The sequence below is a fragment of the Embiotoca jacksoni genome, unplaced genomic scaffold (assembly GCF_022577435.1).
Source record: "Embiotoca jacksoni isolate LCO1_2020_lvr unplaced genomic scaffold, fEmbJac1.0.p SCAF_8, whole genome shotgun sequence".
In the NCBI taxonomy this organism is placed as follows: domain Eukaryota; kingdom Metazoa; phylum Chordata; class Actinopteri; family Embiotocidae; genus Embiotoca; species Embiotoca jacksoni.
In genome coordinates, this window is record NW_027185436.1 from 13,652,149 (window position 1) to 13,675,359 (window position 23,211).

General features: G+C 43.4%; 1 protein-coding gene across 3 annotated transcripts in view; it reads right to left on the reverse strand.

Annotated features, from left to right (window-relative positions):
- Positions 1-19,947, reverse strand: part of setbp1 (SET binding protein 1) — a 37,597-nt gene extending 17,650 nt beyond the window's left edge. Inside the window, exons 1-3 of one of the 3 annotated variants that reach the window (XM_069139164.1) lie at positions 19,175-19,947; positions 13,433-13,475; positions 12,750-13,342 (exon numbers count right to left, since the gene is read on the reverse strand). In XM_069139164.1, the coding sequence (XP_068995265.1) occupies positions 12,750-13,184 (435 nt within the window). In that variant the 5' untranslated portion in view covers positions 13,185-13,342; positions 13,433-13,475; positions 19,175-19,947. Of the gene's footprint in view, positions 1-12,749; positions 13,343-13,432; positions 13,476-13,594; positions 13,612-19,174 lie in introns of those variants that run through there. The other 2 variants (XM_069139165.1, XM_069139163.1) reach the window with 2 other exon arrangements.
- Positions 19,948-23,211: the final 3,264 nt, after the last annotated feature.

The window sequence follows — 23,211 nt, forward strand, 5'->3', positions numbered from 1 at the left end:
ACACACACACACACACACACACACACACACACACACACAGAGAGAGAGAGAGACACAGACAGACACACACTGCTCCTCTGCAAACAAACACCATGAATACTAACAGGGCTTTGTATCCACAGCACTTAAAACAGGGAAGAAAGCGGCCGTTGGGGGGACAGGGGAGGTGGTGGGGGGGGGGGGCAGAGAAAAGGAGGGAAAAGCGATGGAGGAGAAAAGAGGAGCTGTGGCACTGTGTTGATCTTGTGGCCACTCTCACAGACCTCCCCCCTCCCTCCCTGCCAACCCCCTCATCCCTGTTTCTCGTTCTCTCGTTCTTCCCACCAGTTCTCCCGGGAATAAAGACTTCCATTCATGCGCCTGAGGAGACCCACAGCAGGGGAGAGAAAAGAGGGAGGAGAAAGGGGAGGAAAGAGGAGGGGTTGTCAAGGTGGGACAGTTTATGGATCACTGGGATCAGGCCCACTGCCTAAAATTGTGTGTATGTGTGTCCTTATGTCTGTTTTCACTCAGCATGTTCTGCCTTAGCCAGTGCTTTATTATCTTAGATCTGGTGGCATCCGTGCCAGACAAAGCATCTTCTGGGAAAGTTGGGTGGGAAAGTTTGGAAATTGGACTCCATTCAAAACTTCCAGTCTTGGACTAGTGCTACAATTGCCAAACTATGTGTTCAGCCTACAGCCACAGACGTCGGAAAAATAGGCTTGTTTATTGGTGCCAAAAAAAACACACTTTTTCTGCAGGATATTCTTTCCTACACACTGTTATTTACCTTCCCTGCTGGGCACGATCAAGCATTCGATCTACAGTTCATTCGTCCTTTAGATAACTGTACAGCACAAGGCAGATTTAAGGCACAGCGGTAGGTCTCAAGTAAAATGTTCCCTCCTATGTCCACAGCAGTAAGCCTTCAGATTGGAGTGCTCCTAAAGATAGCAGCGAAACACCAAAGAGTCTCCTTGTCACACTCTCTTCAGACACGCTCACAAGTAGATGACTCAATTTGAACAAAAGCCCATGATTGGCTGAACCGAAGCATGTTATTATGGTGCAATTGGAGGTTTTCACCCACTCAGTAATGACAGACACATTTACATGCTACACAAAGTGTACATCTAATCCCCGCTATTAGCATTAATGGTGTGCGCGGCCATATGTGTGTCCTGCTTGTGAATAGCACTAAGAACCACATTAGAGTTTTTTTCATAGTGATTATTACAGCAATTATGTACCAATTGTTCCTTTTATGGACACGGCTGAACTTCCACTGACAGCATGATACATTTCAGTCAGCACACATGCTCAGCACAAAGAAAATATACACAAGCAAAGAGACTGGCCCCACACATATGCACACTATCTAAAATGAGTCTGATACTGGCCTGGATGCTTCATGACTTGACAGAATGCAGTTTAATCATTGCATCTGTTGGGGGAAGTAAATTACACACCGATACAGACACTGTTCACTGTAACTCTGTGCACCATATGACCCAATCATACCACTTCTGTGCAACAGGAAACAATTAACAGCCAATGGGTTCCTCTAAATCCTAAGGGATGACTTCCTGTGTGGAACGATAGGTAATTCAAGACAGAAGCTGTGCTAAGATTAAATACTTCCTCTCTGGCAAACAGTGGTCTGTAACAGCAAAGCCCCACGCACTGATTAGTTACTCAAAAATAACGCAATGTTAATGTTGTCATTGTCTGGTTACTGAGGCAATATGCAACCACATCAGCTGTTTGTTTCAATACCATTTAGGAGAATAAAACTTAAATAACCGTGTCTCTTTTACCAAATGATGCACTAACAACTGAAAATGAAGTTGCGTTAACTTTTGTTAGATTTTTGTAGAGCTGATGGGAAATGTTGGGAGTTCAATGGGGGAATGATGCGCAACAAAGGTTTCCCATCACCGTAAACTGCCTGCGTAACTTAAGTCTCCTCCTACCGGCCAGTGAGAGCAATTACAAAAACCCTGTTGACAGGGTTTACCTGTAAAACAGTGGAGTTTAAGTGTCACAAGCACCTATAAAATTTTGGGTTTTGGTCCAATTACATTGAGAAAGTGTAAGAGCATACAGAATTATCTTATTTCCATTAAAGTTAACATAAGGTTGAAATTGAAGTCTATGGTGTGCATGCCCAATATGCACTTATACAGCCAATGCATGAATGTTAAAAACTAGATTTAAAAACTTTGTATACTGTGAAACAGAGAGAGACAGATATGTATCTAGTGGTAGTAAGCTTGATCAGCATTGTGTGAACTCACAAGGAGGGCGTGGAAGTAACATTAATTTATACAAAAAAAAGTCCCTCACTACAGCTTTAAAAAAATCTTTGGACTTTTGGAAGTGGGCTTTTGGAAATTGAGATCGACATTTTTTCTTAATGATCAAGGGATTGATCAATAATGAAAGAAATGAGTTGCAACACTACTGAAGAGCAAAACTGTTTTTGCTTGCAAAGTTGTGTTGAAGAATGACTCTAGTGTCGCACTCCAAGTTTAAAGCCTGTGAAGTAACAGTGTCATTGCTTGGTCTACATGTTTCCGCAAATATTTCAAGTCCTTAGATGATCCCCAGCTTGTAAGAGAGAGAGAGTTAGAGAGCCACTGTAATGACATCCTCAGTGACAGGGAAAAATGGGCAAAGTGAGACACAATAGTCTTAACCAATCAGACTGCCTGCCTCCCCTCAGGCCTCCTCTCACCAACAATAACGCCTTTGTGTGAGGCTGCACTCCACTCCTGCCTTCACCACACATGCACGCTCAGGCACACACAAACCAAAGATCAGCATCCCACACTTTCTCAGACTGTCACAACGAGAGGTGGGTGAAGTCGTGCAGCCCATCGAGAACTGCATCAGAGCATACAGATCTATGATAGATTTGGAGCGTGTGGATTTCATCTAACAACCTAGCCCTGTGTGTATGTGTGTGCCTGTTTCCTTCTAGGCCCAGGCACATGACTGCAGCTGCCCCCTTGCTCCCTGTCTAAACCAGCACCCCTCCTGGCTGTAGGTGAGAGGTCACATTGAGTGGCATTCCTCTCGGTCTGAGAGTGAACAGCATTACACCAAGCGGAGGGGCAGAGAGAGAGAGAGAGAGAAACTGGGTAGGGCAGAAAACACCAGAGGTCAAAAACTTAACAGAGCAGGGCAGGTAAAAGATGAGGAGCGCAGGGCATCCGCCAGTGTGTATTTGTGTGCGCCAGTGAGCGTATGTCTGTGTGTGCTGAAATGGACCAGCAAACAGAAGACCCTTGTGGCTCTTCTCTGCTTCATAAACACAGCTGTTTGTTTAGTCTGAGCCGCCCCAAGAGACAGACACAGACAGAAGGACAGGCAGACACATTTATATCATTTATTCATGTCTGCATCCATACTTAAGAGACAACGAGCATAAACAAACAGCAGAACTACAGCGAGATTATTTTACAAAGCCTCGTACAAAGACATGAAAAGCACTGGGCAGAATGACACACGAAAAAAGTCCAGAGTGTCTGAAAGGCACTGGCTTAAACACTTTTTAATGATTTGTATGATTATGTGTTTTCAGCATGAAAAAACTATATAAAGTATGTTTTCAAACCAGTTAAATAAAAAATGTTTTTATGATTTTAAAATGTTGTTATAAACACCAGTCATGGTCAAATTCTTTCATTGAAATGCGCCTGAAAATAGAAAGATGTTTGTATTTTTGAGTGCTACACAGTATAAGCCTCTTTTTATTTCAGACATACATACTGTAAAGAAATACACACACACACACACCACACCCTCTGACAGGCACGTCCCAGACAGCTGATGGGGCCATCAGATTTCACTGACAAACACACTTACACTTAAAGTGAGACACGGTGAAAGTCAATACTCTTTTCCTTTGACTCCCCCCTCCCCACCCCTTCCTCTTTCTCCCCCCTCCCCCATCCACTTTTCTTCTCTCCCTGCACCAAAAATCATCCTCTATCCCTGCCGGACCTCCTCTCAAAACCACCCAATACTCTCTTCCTTACACACACACACACACACACACACACACACACACACACACACACACACACACACACACACACACACACACACACACACACACACACACACACACTGCCAAACCACAGAGGCAGAGGCATGATGGAGCCACACTAACAAAGCGGCCACCGGGAACACATGATGCTGTGACTCAACATCATTCATGACCGCAGAGGACATCAAACATGGCTGTCCTCCAGATCGTCCCATAGTTAAGTGAGTCACATTAAAGCGCTGTCCAAAAAACGAATTCAGGCCGGTATGTTTTCTATAGAGTCTAGTCTGTGCTTGACTCTGCTTTTTTTTATGCCAAAAAGTCTCCATTCATCATGCTTTGTACCATTTATTTTTTCATTTCTTATCAGTGTGAAAATGATCATCAGCTGTAAGCCATCATGAAACAATTATTATTGTTTTTAAGAGCTGAATCTTGACTTTTTGTACAATATTAACAATACAAAATGCCTTCATGTTCCACGGGCATTTCTTTAAATGCGAACACTCAAATGCAAGTAGCTGCTTTAGGTCTGCTTTATCAAAATGTACCTTGAGCTAGACTGGCTAATATAGTGCGCCTGCATCTGCCTGATGAGGAACAGCTGGACTGGACACAATAGTGAATGAAAAGGGTTTGACCTTTGGGACGGATTGAGAAGATGGTATGTGTGTGTCTGATTGAGAAATTAGCTACAGTTCCAACCAAATGGTCAACACAAACATATGCACACACGCAGAGACACCCAAATCCAGCTCCAGCCTTGAGGGTAAGAAAGCAAAGGCCAGACTCCAGTTGTCTCAACCCTGACCCACTCGCACAAACAAACAATACAGCGCGCGTGCACACGCACGCGCACACGCACACGCGCGCGCACACACACACACACACACACACACACACACACACACACACACACACACACACACACACACACACACACACACAGAGGCTCACACAACTGCGGAGTTTAGCTATCACCTCGACTTTTGAATGTCCAGCAGGGTCAAAGTTCATCTCTTCTTCTGCCAGCCTCCAGCGCTCCTTTGTACGGCTGTGTGTGTCTGGATGTGTGCATGTGTGTGTGTGTGTGTCTGAGCATGCACATGTGCTCACTAGGAGTGACCTTGCAGAGTCATTCATTGTGGATACACTGCAGCACCAGCATTACTGCAGAGCTGATTAGGGAGCAGTCCTGCTTAGTGTATTGTGTGTATAGAGTGTGTATATTTATGTGTATGTGTGTACTTACAACTCATGTTGTGGTGACATAAATCAGTTTAGACCATCACTTTGTGGAGACTTCATGGAATGTACATCATTAAATTTTAGCATGAGGACCAGGTTTGAGATTAAGGCAAGCAGTGTTCATGTCTCGGGTTTGTGTGCATCTACACAATATGAATGCAAGTCAATGTAATGGAAATACAACTGTGTGACTGTGTGGAAGTTTGTGTCTGTTTGGTCGGAGAATTAGAGACAAACAGATTGTGTTTTGTCTGGAATTTCTTAAGATTTGAGAGATACTCAAGAGCAGATCAAAGGTTAGATGCAAAGAGACTTGTATGTGTGTCAGTGTGGGTGTCGGTGTGCGTTTCAAGTGTGCACAGGGTGTGTATGGGGGTCAGACACAGATGGACAGCTGGTGTTTCAGCGGTGCTAAATCACTCACCCCTCCCCAGCATGCAGGCACACACACACACACACACACACACACACACACACACACACACACACACACACACACACACACATTCACATATCCCATCCCCCATCTACTACAGGGAAACGCCCCTTAAAGCGTTCCCAGTTCATACTCTCAAAGACTGCACACTGAGGGCACACACACACACACACACACACACACACACACACACACACACACACACACACACACACACACACACACCAAAATAAAAGCCTGGTTATTTTAACCACAATGACAGACACCAGAAAAAGTCCAATATGACAGTTTGGTTGGGACATGGTAGAGGTGATCATTTCATGTTCATACATATTCATAAATCAGTCAAGGATTGCTCTCTGTGGGAAAGCATGATGCTTCACACATAAACTGACACACACATACACACTTGCATACACGCTCCTATTTTATGATCTCATCAAGTCCCTCAGGTCACCAACCGCCATCTCAGTCAGGGATAAAAAAGCTCACATCAAAAGGCTAACCATTTCACACACACATGTGTGCGCATTGCATGCGCACACTCTTGGCGTGGCAACTGTGGCAGCATTAATTTCCTTGTGAATACACTTGACTAACACATAATAATCCCAAACACTGCTGGGAGACCACCAAGCAGCAACACACACACACACATAGCCAGGAGGACCACCAAGCAGAGGGGCTGTCAAGACAAGATAAGTGTGTGTCTGAGCGTCAGTCTTTCGCATGCACCCACTAATATACACACACACACACACACGCACACACATACAACAACAACAACACACAGTCTGGCCTGGACTCCTGGAAAAGCTCTGGCTTATCTCTCCCCACAGATAGTGAAATGGATTAAGAGCCACATTTGGCAAGTCCAGGGAACTGGACAGATAACCAGGAAAACACTCGCTCTAACTGCAATCACTGCTCAACATGATTTGTGTGTGTTTGTGTATGTGTGTAAAACAGAGAGAAAGAGAGTGGATGCATTTTAGCCGGCGTGCGCTCCCCCATGTGAAGGCATCGGACCGATACCTGTGTGTCTGTGTGTTTGCTCGTGTGTGCATGAGGCCCTGTGTGTCTGGAGGAGTGATGCAGTGGTTGACCCAGGACCCAATCCATTAAAACACACACATTCATCTTCCAAACACACACACAGCGTGCCCAGACAAAGAGCTGTGTGTGAGAGGACGTTCAGCATGTGTGTGATGTCAGCTGGAGACAGAGAAGGGGAGCCCATCATATCCCGTTAATGTGTGAGTGGGTCTGTCCCCTGACACAATGCCGCTCGCTCATTGACTCCCCTGGTTATAGATGCCCGCTATGAAGATGATAGGAGGGAGAGATTCCTTTTAAGTGGGGGAAATTAAAATTTGTACTCGTCTGTTGTCTTCTCTCCCCGTTCACTCATTCATAACTCCCTACAAAACAGATACTCTGTTTACTTTATACACATAAGTAAATAAATCCATGTTATTATGCATCATCACTGACAGGTGAAAAGTCACATGACTATAACTTTGGAATCTTTTACATGATATGCATTTGTGGGACAATTCATGCCAGAGACACTGCTTACACTTTGAGAAATCTTGACAGAACTACATGGCACATACATTTTACACTCAAAATTTTGACACTTAAATAAAATGACCAGGGGGCTAAGTATGATTTACTACATTTGTACTACAGAGCCAAAGTTTACATTCATACATTTTATTAAACTCTGCAAGCATCTATTCTGTGAATTAGTCATTTGTGAGCATTTATATAACTTCTATTTACATCTTTTTAAATCTTGTTACTATTTGATGGAGCAACATGACTAACTTTGATGTTATTATAAGTCAGAGAGAAGTCCCTTTTTCTTTGGATATTGTGCACAGTACATTAAGCCAACTGTGCTAATGTTGATGTTTTGTTAATTATGCTGTACATAGAAGTGCTCATGTTTTATTAATGAAGTGTTTAGTGCTTGTGCAATGTGACACTTTTGTATAAGTGTAGCAGCTGTGACATAGAAGTTTCCTGTGGAATGAATAAAGTACCTTCAATTTATAAAAGTTTTGACAGCAGATTCTTAGGCTGCTATGAATTGCTAAGAAAAACAAAAACATTTCCATGTCTCTGTTTGCACCATTTTACATGTTTGCCTTCTTATCTGTCTGTCTGTCTCTCCCCTTCTCTGTCTATTAGAGTCAAATCGCTGTCTTAATGGGCTCCTATTGTATCCTGCCTCTCCCCCTCCTCTATTCACCACACTACCACACTACCACACGCACATACACACTCCCTCTGAGGGGGCCCCTTAACCAGGCTCTCCATATGCCTGACCCCCACCTCCTTTCTCCTCCTTTTGCTGCAACCCCCTTCTCCTCTCCCCCTCTCTTGCTCACACTCTGGCTTCTGCTCTGTTGCTGCTGCTGCCGCCGCTGCTGCTGCCCCATGCTGCCATCTGCTACAAGGCAACAGAGGGTGAAAAAGGGAGGAAGAGGAAGAAAAGAGTGCTGCGAAAGAGTTGTTTGAAAAGAGGAAGACGTAAGGGAAGAAAAGACTGAGGGGGGAAAGTATGGAAAGAGAGACAGATAAAAAGATAAAGAGAGAAAGCGGGAAAGAGTGGATGTGGACACAATACAACAGAGAGTAGAGAGGCTGTCCATCTGCTCCCCCCCACCCTCTCACCTCCCCTCCCCTCCTAACACACAGCCTCACATACACCACAAAGAGAGTATTTAACCTCAACACACACACACACACACACAGAAAGAGAGGGAGACAGAAAGCAGGCCAGCCTCTCTCTTTAACCCGTTCCTCTCCAGTGAGCCCGCCTGTATTACACCCATGGGGTGGCAGGTGATGGGTAGATGGAGGGAAAGGATGTAGGGGGGGAAGAGGGAAGGGGGCGTGGGGGTGGGGTGTGATTGAGGGACAGAGTGTAAGGGATGAAGGGTTGAAACTGATCTGAATCAACACCAACACGTCCTCCTCTCCCCTCCCCAAACCTAAAATCTCAATAGAGACCAGCTTGCTGCCCCTGTCACTATGACAACCTCTGTCAATCATACTGTAGCAGCGGGCTTTTGGGGCCGATGCCGCTAGATTAGGAATGGCTGCCCAAACATCAACGTGCTGGGCTCGGCTCATTCAGCTTACTAATGGAACTTCACAATTAATTTTTCTGTGGTAAACGTGCCATTTCACAGAAAGGTGACAGCAGGTCAGACAGTGTGCACACCCTGCAGACAACAATTTGGGCTGAAGCTACAATCCGCCAGTGACAAAGCAACAACCACATATTTTCTTTCTTCAACTTTATGTTCCAATTTTTTGAAAAACTGACATAAATATAAAGGAATGCTTTCCAAACTTGTTGTCTATTAATCTTCTTGGAACTTTCTGGAACCACTTCCAAATATGCAATCAACCAAAACCTATTGGAGAACAAAAATTACTCAATGATTTAACGGGATAAGCTGCACGCTTAGTCATATTAAAAACGCTATCTCAATTCATACCTCTGTGATCTCATTTCTAAAAGTAAGCAATAAAGAAAATAAACCCACCGGGGGAAAAAAAAAAAAAAAAAAAAAAAAAAAAAGAAGCTTTTTTTTTTTTGGCCCTGTAATTATTACCTCAATTGTTTGTTAAAAATCTACAACAAATTATTGTTTAAGGGCTTTTTACTTCAAAATGTCACCTTTTATTCAATCTCTTACTTGATGTTTGTAGTTATATATCCTCATTTTCATAAGTTAATTTAATTATTCACACAAGGTAATATTTACTTAACTCCCGCATTGTCTGCACAACCTGACCCAAGAAAGTAAAGCTTACTCAGGTAACGCAAGTGCATCTGGCAGGCAGGCCCGCGCGTGCCCAGCCAGTGACGTCAGAGGAGAGTTAGCGCCCTTTTCCCTCTCAGACACGTGCGCAGCCGGACCTGGCAGGAGTGCAGACTTCTAGCGTTAAACGTTTGATGAGGAAAATTCACGACTGCGGCGCTATGGGGGGTAAGTTATGTGTAAATTTGTTTTTACATTCTTGTTTGCTGGTTGGTTAAAGTCTGTGTTTCATTAGTGGATGCTGCACATCAGCATGAGCTTATCAGGTTAGCTCTCTAGTGAGCTGGTTATCCTGCTGGCATTGGTGCTTCCAGCTTTTCTCTACAGTCTGTGGCTTCCAGTAGACACGCTGCTGACGTTTGTGGCCAGGTTTTTGGTTGCAGAAGAGGATGTGGTGATTTTACAACACTGGTAAGAGTCACACTCCTGCTGTATGCATCTTCTGCTAGCCAAAATGCCTTACTTGACTTCTTTGCAATTATACCTCTGCTGCAAATAAACGTAATGGCTAAATGATGTGGCGCGGGTCTTTTTTTTTTTTTTTTTCACATTAACAAATATCCAGCACATTTATATTTGCATGAGTATTGCTGTCTAATATTTATCTACAGTTGATTTGCTGTTTTGAATGAAAAACATGATTTTGGTATGTTGTACTTGGTAACAAAGATATTTCACTTATTTATGAGAAGGATCTATTTCAAGCGGATTCATTCCTCATTTCTGTATTTCAGATGCTGCTTCTTCCTCTTGAGATGGGTATCCCCACAAAGCATCATTTTGAGATGATGGCAGTCACATGAAGACTTGGATTTTTTTTTTCTTGGACAGTTTTTCACATTGAGCTACACTGAAGGAGTACAAGAAAAGGCAACACTAAAGCTTGTAATGACTCTCCACTTTTCCAAACTCTGTGTTCTGTGGAAGTATTAGATGTTGAATCTTCAGTGCCGGCTAATGTCACTCATCTGGATCTCAAGTCCTGGTCCTGTTTCCTCCTTGGATGAAAGTGGATCCTAGAGTTCTCAATGGCCAGCTAACTTTAAAATATTTACAGCCATCTACTGCAGTTAATACACTGACTGTTGATATATATGTCATACAACCCCACATAAAATAATTCAAACCATCTCTTTTAGACATCGTATGCACCACAGAGGTCAAATGTCCATTTTGAAAATGTTTTTTAAGTCAGACTAAATGTTTCAATGAAAGTTGTTAAATCAGCGTTGACAGCATTGATTTAATTTGACTGTATTTGTTGGACTGCTGTGGGAAACGATCTCTTTCACCAGTGTTTTGCGAAGCATAATAATTGTAAGTGCAATTGTTAAAAAGCATGTTTTATTTTATATTTTTCAGAAACCTTATATTATGACAATTTTATTGAGTGAAAAGTTACCTTTGTTTAAAATGGAACAAATCCTTATTGTAGTAATGCTGTAGAGTAGTGAGTGGATGAAATATTATGTAAATATTACATAAGCTTCTTGAAATAAAGTAAAGAACAGCTAGTTATTTAAACCTGAAAGACCAAGTATTTTTTATGAAGGTTTTATAATTACATACAAAGGTAATCTGAGTGAAATTTACAAGCAAAGGTTGTGTACATTTTGTGTCTAAGGAAGATAATTGCTAGTAAAATCTATTTGAATACTTTTGATTTTACATTTTACTTGAGTATTTCCTGAGTAAAAATTACAAAGCATTTCTGTGTGAAAATTGTTACCAAGCTTTTACCAAGTAAAAGTCACTCCAAATGTTTTTCAGTCCAGTGACAGCAAGTGAGAAATGCTGGCCAAAAAAAAGCACAGAAAAATACTTGCTCCAAGGTCATGTTTAATAAGACAAGACAAAATACTGATGTTTATTGTTTTCATGATCAGTGTCAGATATATGAAGCTGTTGCATTTAAGCTAATAACAAAAGAGTTCCCCTTCTGTTGTCCAATGTTGACGAGGTAGCCATGTATCAGGCACCATCATATTAGCTAAAAAAGCACATCAGGTAAATGAGTGCAATAAACATTTATATTAAAAACAAAAATCATGATTTAAATTCTGAGTAAATTCTGAGTAAATCATGATTCTCAGTTTATCCAGAATCATGCACTACTGTGTCACAGAAAGAAAAAAAAAAAGTTTCCGGCTTTCCTCATCATCCTGTAACCATTTTAGATTTATCCTTCATTTATGTTTTTGGATCCTAACCCCCAAGTTGGGAAACTAATGTATCCAGGCTTCATGACATTACAGTTAGCCTAACTACAAGGATGAATGGCATGCAGCCTCTAATTGGTTGAATACTGTATTTCTTGTTCTCCATGCACAAATTTCCCTCAGCAACAAACGCTTTGATGAACAGCCCATGATTAGTTTTTGGAGTTGCGTCAGACCCTGCTGACAGTGGACAGAAAGCTGACCAAGCAAGAGTGGCTTATTAGTAAAAAAAAAAAATAACAATCATGCTGCTCTGTTACCTGATGAGCCCTTTGAATTTGAGTTGAAACCACAAGCCTGAAGAACAACAGAGCAAAACACGACCTAGCATCATGTTGACAACATGACGCCTTTACTCCTGCTGGGCCTGTCGAGCTCAGTGACATCGAGATGGCTGTCAGGTTTGGACACACACACACACACACACACACACACCACTGTGTAGGTCAACACACACTGCAAACACTCGATTCCCCCAAGGACCTGTACGTACACGGTGTCACACACACCTAACACCAGTATGGTGAGTAAAGGGGGGGGTGAAGGCAGTGACCCACAAGAGCTGATTTCATTAAAGTAGGAGAGGAGAGGAGAGGAGAGGAGAGGAGAGGAGAGGAGAGGAGAGGAGAGGAGAGGAGAGGTCTCTGTGTATATGACCACAAATGGAGAGAGTAGACACCAGCTGTCACTTGCTTATGTCAGCCCTATTCTCAGCTCCTATCTGAGTGTGTTGTGTGCTAGTGTGTGTTTTGCTTTGTGATCTCAGACTGGTTTCTGTTACGGACAAACTTTGACCCCATGTAACCAAGCCGTGAAATGAGCAACTGAGAAAGGTACAGAAAGAGGTGGAGTGTATGAGGGAGCGGTCACCAAGTGAAAACTCAGACTTATGAAAACATACAGTACATGACATCATAAACTCCTTCTTGAGAGCCAAATACTGAGAGGCAGCAGAAATGGAGACTTACCCTTTTTCTGGGTGGTCCTCGTTCTTCGTCCTTCGGGCCCCGCCCTGCTCCTGCCCCGCCTCCAGTTCGCCCCTGCCGCCCTCCTTTGCCCTCTCCCATTGGAGGTCTGATGGTCATCCTGATCTCTGGTGGGCAAATGTAGTTCTCAAGGCTCTTGGGGGGCTTCTTGGTGCGCTTGGTGGTCTGTATTTTCAGCTTTAGACTTCCTTCCTGGAAACTTGCTTCCTTGATGGAGAACTCCTGCTCCTCCATAAGCCCCTCCCCCTGATCCTCTAACCCCTCCCCTTCACTGATGGCACCATTAATCACATCGTCACTGCGCACCAGCCTGATGCCCCCTGCTCCTTCTTGGTCCTCTTCATTTGGCCCCACCCTACCTCCCTGAAGGTCCGCCTCTTTGGGTCGGGCTAAGCCAACCAGATCCCTTGGCTCCATCCACGCTCCCGCCAGAGCCAGTCAGGATGGGGGAAGCTGCGGCAGCCAGCCAATAGGAAGATAGAGAACAGTAGTCTGTCGGGCCGGTTGGGTGTTGTCAATCAGCTACTGGGGTTGGGTTGGTTGTCCCACAGGAACGCAGCGAAGCCAGGGAGAGTCTGTTGAAAGAGCAGGTAAATGACATGATTATAAAAAAAAGGGTGAATAAATCCTGTCCTGTCATCCCCGTAGCTTCCATTGCATCGTACCTCTCAGCCCAGGCCTGTCCGCTGTCATCACATCACTGCCTGCCTGTTAAGTATGAAGACAAACACACAAGCTCATCACGGCGCTGCAGAGGCATGCTGCCAGGCTCTCATTTGCATTTTGTACCTCGCATAAACAAACTCATTACTGACACCCACTACCACTTGCCTTCCTCTCTCCCTGCTCTCTCCTTCACTCACTGCTAAATCTTCTTTCCATGCCTTCTTCACTCATTCTATCCCCACGACAGATCAGAAGCAGAGCCACGCAGACACTATGTGATCAGTGCAAAATAAGACATTCCTCTTCTCTGCTCTAAAACCAGGCTGAAGTTAGCCTGAGGACACAAGACAGAAAAAATGAACGAAGCTGACTTCTGTTTTTTTTTTTCTTCTTCTTTTCAGGGAAGGAGGGAGGGAATCACACAGGGGGAAATGGAAAGGCAGCAGAGAAAGACGGAGGGAAGGAATCTAAATTCTTTCCCCAGATGTGGTTTACGAGCTGGTCTGGAAAAACCAGAGTCTGAACTGTTTTACACACGCATGCAGCAGCATTGCTGCACACATGCATGAAAAAAACAACAACATGCACTTATGCACATAAATATACACATCCAAATGACAATGTTGCTGTCACAGAGCACACTTCTCTCTGCACCCCTGCTGCTGTTTCAGCTCTCAGAGAGAGAGAGAGAAAAGGCTGTGGTCGCCATTTCTCAGAGGATTCAGGTTTTCTGTTTTGGATCATTGCACATGCAGACATAGATATATATTACATACTCACATCAACATACATACATACATACATACACACACACACACACACACACACACACACACACACACACACACACACACACACACACACACACACACACACACACACACACACACACAAGCCTACTCACACAGAGGTGTATAAACAGAAAGCAACCAAAACAAACAGTGGACTTCACTTCTCACTAGAGCTCCAGGGAATCCCATCAGTCAATATGACATGAGGCATGACTGAGCTGGAAGTGGGGAATGCTGTCTCACACACTGAGCTTAGCCTGACACCATTTACACTGATGTGAACCCAGACTAGACCACTACCTGCCGACATGACTCAAGCAAAAGCTTATTGCTTGCTTGAGACTTGAGAAGAGTAAAAACGGTTTACAGCATATACAGAGAATTACATACCTCCAACCCAAACACCCTCTCTGACATGGTTACTGTAGGCATTTATCTGTACGTGTTTTCTCCGTGTGCACTCCTGTACCAGCCCACGCTACTGTACAAACAGCTGATCCCCATCATAATACCCAACAGGCCTCACAGCACATGCTTACAGTGTGATTGAATAATCATAATCCACAGCAGCATTCCAACAAATTCGTCAGAGTAAGACTGCACAGAAACAGTGTCCAAACCTGAGGTCAGAGTCAGCGGTTGGTCATTTTTTCTTCTGCATGTCCTGGATTCCATAAAAAAATAGAAGACGTGTTTCTACAAACCCTCTCTTTAGCTGTAAAGTTGGCCAATCTTAAACCACTCGTAAGGATCATTGATGTAGGTTCTGGTAGCTCAATGGTAGAATGAAAAAAAAAAACAAAAAAAAAAACTGTAAGGGCCGTAATAGTGGTTTTGCATGTTTAGGCTTGTGAACTCCAAATTGCTTAAACAGCTAGACGACCAACCATTTTCCAAATCTTTCTAATACACTTTCAGATTGATTCCCTCCCTTGGAAGTCAATGATTATCATTCACTTACTGCAATATGAAAAGGAACTTAATTGAGTCATTTTTTTTGTATATAATGTTATTTTCACATGGTGATACAAGTGTTTTTATTCCTTGTTTGTAAACTCTTCTAAAGGCAAGTTTTTAAACTTCTCTGCCTAACGGCTATTATCCTTTGTATGATGTTATTTCCTTTAGAGCTGGATTTCCAGACAACAAGGATTTGAAGTGCAAAGCTTTTTGGCAGTCCCAAATCTCAGATGTCAGAGGCTCCTTAATTTAACTGTTCCACTAAAAAGAGTCTTCAAAACAGACCCTGCTCACTGCACAACCACACAAAAGCACGAGTCTCATCCATCAGTAACACTGATACATAAATAAAGGAGTCAAAATGTTTAGTCTGATGGATTACCTATCCAGGGAGCGATTTTCAAATCCCACTAAAATGAATGAAAACCACAAGCTGCCTGGAAGTTAGGAAATCATTCCAAAAACTGAAAACCACCATCATAGTTGTTGGATAACTTGTGAGTATCCAGTTTTGTAGGGATGACCAAAACAGAGAGAGTCTAAGCGTAGCCCCAGCCTGATCTTCTTGAGGCCACATGACCCTGTTTGGTCCTTCAGGAGCCTCCCAGTCCCAAATGTCAGCTTGGTGACTCGCCCTAATGGCATGTGTGAAAGCCACCCTGACTGTCATGTGACTGAGGACAATGACAGGAAAAAGACACAGCTGCCAACTACAACATTACACACACACACACACACACACACACACACACACACACACACACACACACACACACACACACACACACACACATCAGAAAGAAACGTATCCTCTTCGGATGGTGCTCTTAAGAGTCAGTGCCTCTTCATGACTATCGCCCAGTATGACAGCAAAATGGCATTGTGCATTAGTCCGCTCTTCATTCTGGGCCATTACTGCGTAAACTACTTAGCTGGGTCATGACTATTTCTCTTCCCTCCCTGCTCGGTGCCCTAAGCGGTGTTAGTTCTGTAACTGGCAGACAGGCTGAGAGTTTATGTAAGACTGACCCCTCCTCGGGCCTCCCTCACTTACTTAGCCTGAGCCTCACTGTCTCCTCTCTCCACTCTCACTCTCTCTCACTCTCTCTCTCTTATACACACAAATACACTGATACACACACACATATACACACCTCGACTAGCCTCAGACAGCAGGGTGATTGTGAGAGGCCAGACTCACTGCATAAATAGCTTTATTATGTTCTCAAAACTGCCAGTGCTAACCAGCTTCCCTCTCAAATAGCATAAGGTCATTCCCTGAGCTGGATGTGACAGGCCGTGAATGAGACACTCCTCCAACATTTTGCCTTGTACTTTTAGCAACAATTATGATAAAGCATCAGTGATGGAGTACACATGGACAGAGGGAGATGGTTGAAAGATACAGACGCACAAACAACAACAGAGGTAGAAAGAGTCTGAGTGTGAGTGAGGATCACAGAGCGAGCGAGAGAGGGATGGCAGCAGAAACACAACCTTTTAAGGCTACATATCCAGCAGCCCAGTGCCGGAGGTGGACTCACAAATAGCTCATAGACACATGCAGACAGATGCACGCAAGCACGCACGAACGCGCTAATGTGTTCACACATCCACATGCACACCAAATGCCTGTGATTGCACAAGGTAAAGATTCTTTCTTTCTTCTTTTTTTTTTTTTACATAAGTATCTAGGTAATGATGACAATTGTCCAACTGCCATTTTCATTTTTAATTGATCTTTTTTCCTCTTTTATTCCAGCCCTCTAGTGAAGGGAATTCACATATTTCTAGCAGCATCCGATCTTTGGTTGGAGACGAGGAGTAGGGCCCAGCCTTCGAGTACTCTCAGGTCCAGGGGGCACGGGCACGAGCTCACAAACTGGATGTCTTTTCGTCCTCAGAGCAGAGCAAGGTAAAGGGAACCTTCAACGTGCTTAATTCTGTTTTGTTTAATCGAACATTATCATGTTTTATTTGGATATGAGATACAGAATAAAGCCCCGTCTCTCCCCAGTTCAACATGGATGGCGCAAGCATGTGTTAAGCTACAGGGCAGCTGGAAGGACAATCATAAAATGCCATGTGTGGGACAGCCATAATTGAAAATGATGGCCTTAAAGGTGCTTTGTGCAGTCCCGCACGCACACATCCTCTGGATGAGCCATATGCCAGGTAGCACTAAAACCATCCTCACCTAACTACCCCACAGTAGCAGATGAATGTTAAACCATTTTAACTGCAGCAGAAGCCACAAAATGGCTGTCAGCAAAAACACCTCCCCTACTCCCCAACTGTCTTCCTTGTTCCCCTCACCTCGCCCCCCCCCCAACCTCTGTTCTCTCCCCTCTTCTCTGTGCTACCTCTTTCCTTTACCCTCCACCTCCTCGCTCTCCCTCCCTCCTTCCCTCTGTCTGTGTGCTCTGCCAAAAGGTGCTCCAGAGCTGATATTCTGTTAAGAGAGCCTGCCAACAGTTAGATTTGTCCTTGGATCCCGTTCACATTCCCTCCTCCCCCCTCTCTGTGATCCTATTTCGACCCAAGGTATCCAGCTCAAAAGGGGGATACACCTAATCGATTTCTCATGCTTTAATTTAAAGGTGGCATGGGCATCTCATTACCTAATAGAGAGCATAATAGCCTGCTTCATACTTTTACGCCACAAAAAAAAAAACGCTGCCAGGTTTGGTGTAGTTGAAACTGTTAACAAGACAAGATTGATGGTTCCATCCAAGTCTGAATCACCTCAATTATCCATCCCTCAGCCTCATTTCTTTCCACCCAGTCACGCACTTCTCTTACGGTTGCTCCTCTTCTCATGCCCTTGGTCTTCTTTTATTTCCACAACTTCATTCCCATAAATCTGAGAGACCTGATCATTTTGCCACACTCTCCCTGACTCCTTCAGGCTTATCTATTTATCTTCTTGTGCTCTGGTTGTGACTGACTTTCATGGGGCTGCTGATAATGGTGACATACTGCTACTGACTTCCAGCCCTCACCTTCCTCCACACAGCCAAAGCAAACCCATTACTTTCGCCCACGCTGTCTCTGACAACCACAGTGAAACTGATCAGCTATTGATAAACACAACCAGAGTAAAGCAGCACCGGCATTCACCAAGCCCACAACATACAATGAAGAAGCCACATGTGAACATACTTGCACCTCTGTACTGATGGTGGGATATGTGGAGACTGTGATTCACATGACAAACAAACCGGAATAAAGGCAGAGATGGGAGAGGAAATACACTCCAAGCTTACCGAGTGTGAACCTCAACAGGGCACCTCAGGACTAAGCATCATTTATAACATTTGCCCCTCTACACCTCACCTCTGCAACTCCTCCAGAGCAAGTAAGAACACAACCGAACCAAAAACATGAAGGGCACAGCGAACAACTCCTGACAGACTGGAAGAGTGGTCTGCTTGGTGCATGTCACAGACTGTGACGCTATGTGATGCACTATCAATGTCAGTGAAGATGCAGGTAGTAACACTTGAACTAGAGAGCATGCACAGCAGAGGTTGAACTGGTCTTTGATCAGTGTAGTGGACACTTCATCCAATTGGCCTAATTACCTTTTTTTAATATATATATAGATATATATATATATATAGATAGATATATATATATCTATCTATATATATTTTAGAGCCACCTAATTACCAAGGTAGTGCACAGTAGGCTTAATAATGGATAGAGGCTGAGTGGCGTTGTTTAGGGTGGTATACGTGCGTGGATGTGCGCGTGGTGCCAGAATGTGCGCGCGGCGATTTTGTTGGCATGTGACCGCAAGCAATTTCACATACTTCAATTAAGGAGTAGCATATCGCACAGACGGAATGTGAACGATGACTGTGGGTGGAGGTGGCGTGTAAAACAGCACGCATGAAAAGCAGACAGAGCAGCACATAACATTAAACACATTTAACAGCAGAGGTGTATTCAGGTGTGGAATGTGGCCAGTCAACCGGGGCTACTTACCCATGTCTAATGTTGTCACACACTCGGTTCGTACGTGTAAATATTTTATCAAGATCATTTACAATCCATTTAGACACGTTTTTCTCAACCGACGGATGGGATGACAGCCTCCTGGGGAGCTGTCAAACGCTGCCGGAATATATGTATATATTTTTTTTGACAGAAAACCCCGAGGAAAATGGCGTCAACGGTGCTTTGGAAAGAGAAAAAAGAGAGAGAAATTTGCAGCCGATCTGATGACAGGATCAAGGTAGCCGCACAGGAAAAAAACAAAATCCAATCGGAAACTTGGCGCTTGTGTCCCAATTCCTCGCAGAAATAAGATCTTTCGAGGCTCTGGTGGATTGACTCGTGTTGTAGAGAGCCGCGGCGGTGCAGAGTGCGTCTCCGATGCCTTGCGGGATCGTTGGTCACTCTGGGAGCTGCACAGCGCTGAGATCCCTCGCAAATCCGCTACTCGGCTGGTAGGGGAGGAGGAGGGAGGGGGGGGGGGGGGGGGGAGCAGGACTATTACTGCAGTCAAAACAAGCCCGCATCCGACTACAAGCCCCAAATCCAGCGGGGAAATTTCAGCCACAAAACCGCACGTTCAGCCGCCAGGACAGAGGACAGGGGAGCCGAGGCTGGAGGCGGTGACTCGGGTCGCTTTGCTTCGCCGGTTGCGCTGGATCAGGGTTTTCTCGCTCTCTGTGCCTCTCACTCTCTCTCTCTCTGCTTTTCCGATCGGTGAATGTCAGGTCCCGGAGCCTGGTGTCTGGTAATGATCTCACCCAGCAGCCTGAAAGCTCTGGCAGAGCAGAGCAGAGCAGAGCAAGGGAGACGAGAGGAGACGAGAGGAGAGGAGGAGCGACATCGCCTCCCCCTGGCAGCACACAAGCTCAGCACGTCTCCCCTTCCAACCTCCCCTTAATTCCCAGGGCTTCCTCCTGTGGGACCGCTCATACATGCACGGTGTTATTTTAATGTATCGCAAACAAGTGGAGCAACATCTGGCAGAGGGCATATTGTGTTGACTGAGTCACTGCATGTAAAAACAAATGTTTTACACTTTCAACAGGTTGTGATACATGCCTGCATACGGAGCAGAATAGAGTCTCTGACATAATATTTTAACTTAACATGTATTGAAAAAGGATCATTTGAAAAAGGTTTACAGGTTTGGGATTTATAGCCTAATCCCAGACCCAAAATTAGCCGAAATATTTTATTGCTTTAGAAAATTAGACAACATGCTGTATGTTGAGCTTGCCCATTTAAAATATTGAACACTGGTCAGTTGGGTAGTAGAAAGTAGTAGACTCAATTTGAATACAAATTAAGAATAAATCTATTTTACTGTTTTATGTTGTCATGGCCTCACTTTAGATTTAAATAGAATTACCTCTTGTGGTTTGCCAACTAGTCAAGTTGTGATTTAAATCCATGTCTCTCCAGACTTATTTAATGTATAAAGACTTTGTTGGAATGCTTAAGCGCTCACATGTTTGGCAAATAAAGCTGATTGATAGTAGACGATGCTTTAAATATGCTTAATATTTTCAGCAAAGAAGCTGAAAACTCTGAATTGTGAATACTTCACACACCTTCAACCTGACAGCACAGAAGAGCTATACAATCACCACAATTTCAAGTTGGACACCCAAGATCAGTGTCACAAATTCAGAGTCCAACCAAATCTGAAATAAGGTCACAATCTCCTCTTCTGTTCCTGAGTTATTTTTGTTGCATTCACAAGAATGGGACTTTTGGGAGATCACAGTGATCTTTAACCACCACAACCTGATAGTTGATTCTTGAGTGCAAGTGAACATGTGTACCACATTTGAAGACATGCTGTACAGGTGTTCCTGAGGTATGGTATTCATTAGCATGTGACAGGCGTGAGGTCAGAGTGACAAAGCATTGCCTTTGACCTTTGACTACCAAAACTATACAGTTCATCCTCGAGTTGAAGTAAACATTTGTGCCAAATTTGAGGAAATTCCCTCAAGGTAATATTGTAGTCACAGTTATGGAATAGACAGATGGGACAGATATACAGTCACAGTGACCCTAACGTTTGACCTTTGATCACCAAAATGTGATCCGCTCCTGTTTCACTTCAAGTGAATGTTTGTGCCAACTTTGGAGAAATTCCCTCAAGACGTTCTTGAGATATCATGTTCACAAGCCTGCTCAACAACCCGAAAACATAACGCCTCTGGCTGTCACTGGAATAGAGGCATACAACTTCTGTTAGAGGAGTGTCTTACCAAAGAGAGTAAGTAGCACAACAAAAGTCATAAAACATGAAGTATAATTCTTACAAAGCATATAACACAGACTCGCAATTAATTAGGTCAAATGTGAAGAGAAACAGTAAAGTTCACAAAACACATAAGAGTAAACAAATGGACTAAGATAACTAAAATAACGTCATTAAATCATAGAAAAACAACATGTGAAGGAAATTTAAATTCTAAGAAATAATACAAGCTGTCCAATTCCAAATAATTCAACACATAAAAGAGTTTTGAATTAGAATTTAAGATTAAAAAAAAAAAAAACATAATTGTTTCCACTCTGCTCAGACAGCCATGTAAACCTCTGCTAATTCATAACTAAACCATAATTATTATCAGATGTTGTTCTAATGCTTATTCTCAGGGGCGATTTGACATGAAACATTTTGCAAACCCGTTGGCTTACCTATAAATAAAGTTTGTCACCATTGTCTTAATAGGAAATGGTTTGCACATAAACCACCACTACCAGCTGAATGACGTGCGATGATGTTATTTGACAGGCACAGTATAATTTATTCTAGTTGTGTGTTTAGTGAGACAAAAGTTGCCACATCACACTTCGCTGACACTTTTTTAAATGTAAGACAGAGTGTGTGTGTGTGAGTGAGGGTGAGTGGGCGACTAAAGACAGATTACAGTGAGTTTGTGTGCATGTGTGTGTGTGTGTGTGTGTCTGTGTGTGTGTGCTGGTGCTTTCCCCTTAATATGTCAGATTAAAGGAGGATGGAAAACCCACATCAACCAGGCATGAACAAACCACAGTTGTTCCATTAATTCATCTCTGTCAGAAGTTATGTTTATATCGTGTCTCCATGCAAAACTTGACCTTCCTTCAATGGAAAACATTCTTTAACATTGACAAGCAATGCAAATTATGTCTGATGACCTTTCCCTCGGTGCCCCACAGTTACTAGCTGTTACTCATCCCTGGCGTGGTGTGTGGGTATGTGTGTGTGCATGCCCATGTGTAGGGCACCTACTGGGAGGTATTTCATTAGCCAGGGCGGTGATTGTGTGCTCAGTAGCATGTAAACACTGAGCACAGTTTCAAACTTGTAGTTAGAAATCTGCAATGCCATCAGCGGTGTGGATGCTGTTGCTTTTCACTTCCCCTGCTGTGGCAGATTGACTAGTTTTTGAAAAATGTGTTATGTGTGTGTGTTCGTGCATGTGGCTGTAAATGTGTTTTCATAACAATGTCACACCAACTCTTTTTTTGCTCATTTTCTCATTTGACCATTTATGGGCCAGGGGACAGTATTGTATTACTGCATTTGTGTGTATGTGTGTGCAGTTTACTTCTATCCTTATGAGGACCAAGTGTTTAACAACAATACAAAGTTTAGAAAAATTATCTTTAAATTGACAACATTAATATTGGTCCACAGTTATGTCCAGTGTTGTAAATGTATTCAGGGTTATGCTGTGCTCTGGTATATTCATTAGAATAATGCTCAGGTTTATGAGCATGTGTTGAAGCTATTTTTAAATTTGCGTTAATTTGGAGGTTAATTCTATGGTTTTGGAAAAGAGAAACAGAATTTGATTCTAAAATAAATTTAGAATAGCAACATTTGCGTGTGTGTGAGTGCGTGTGTCTATTGATTTGGGATGTGTGCAAAAACACAAAGAGACCCCTGAGAGTGTGGGGTCAACAGCTGCTCCCCAACAACCAATCAATTGCAGTGTACCAGTAAACATTACACTCAGACACACACACACACACACACACACACACACACACACACACAC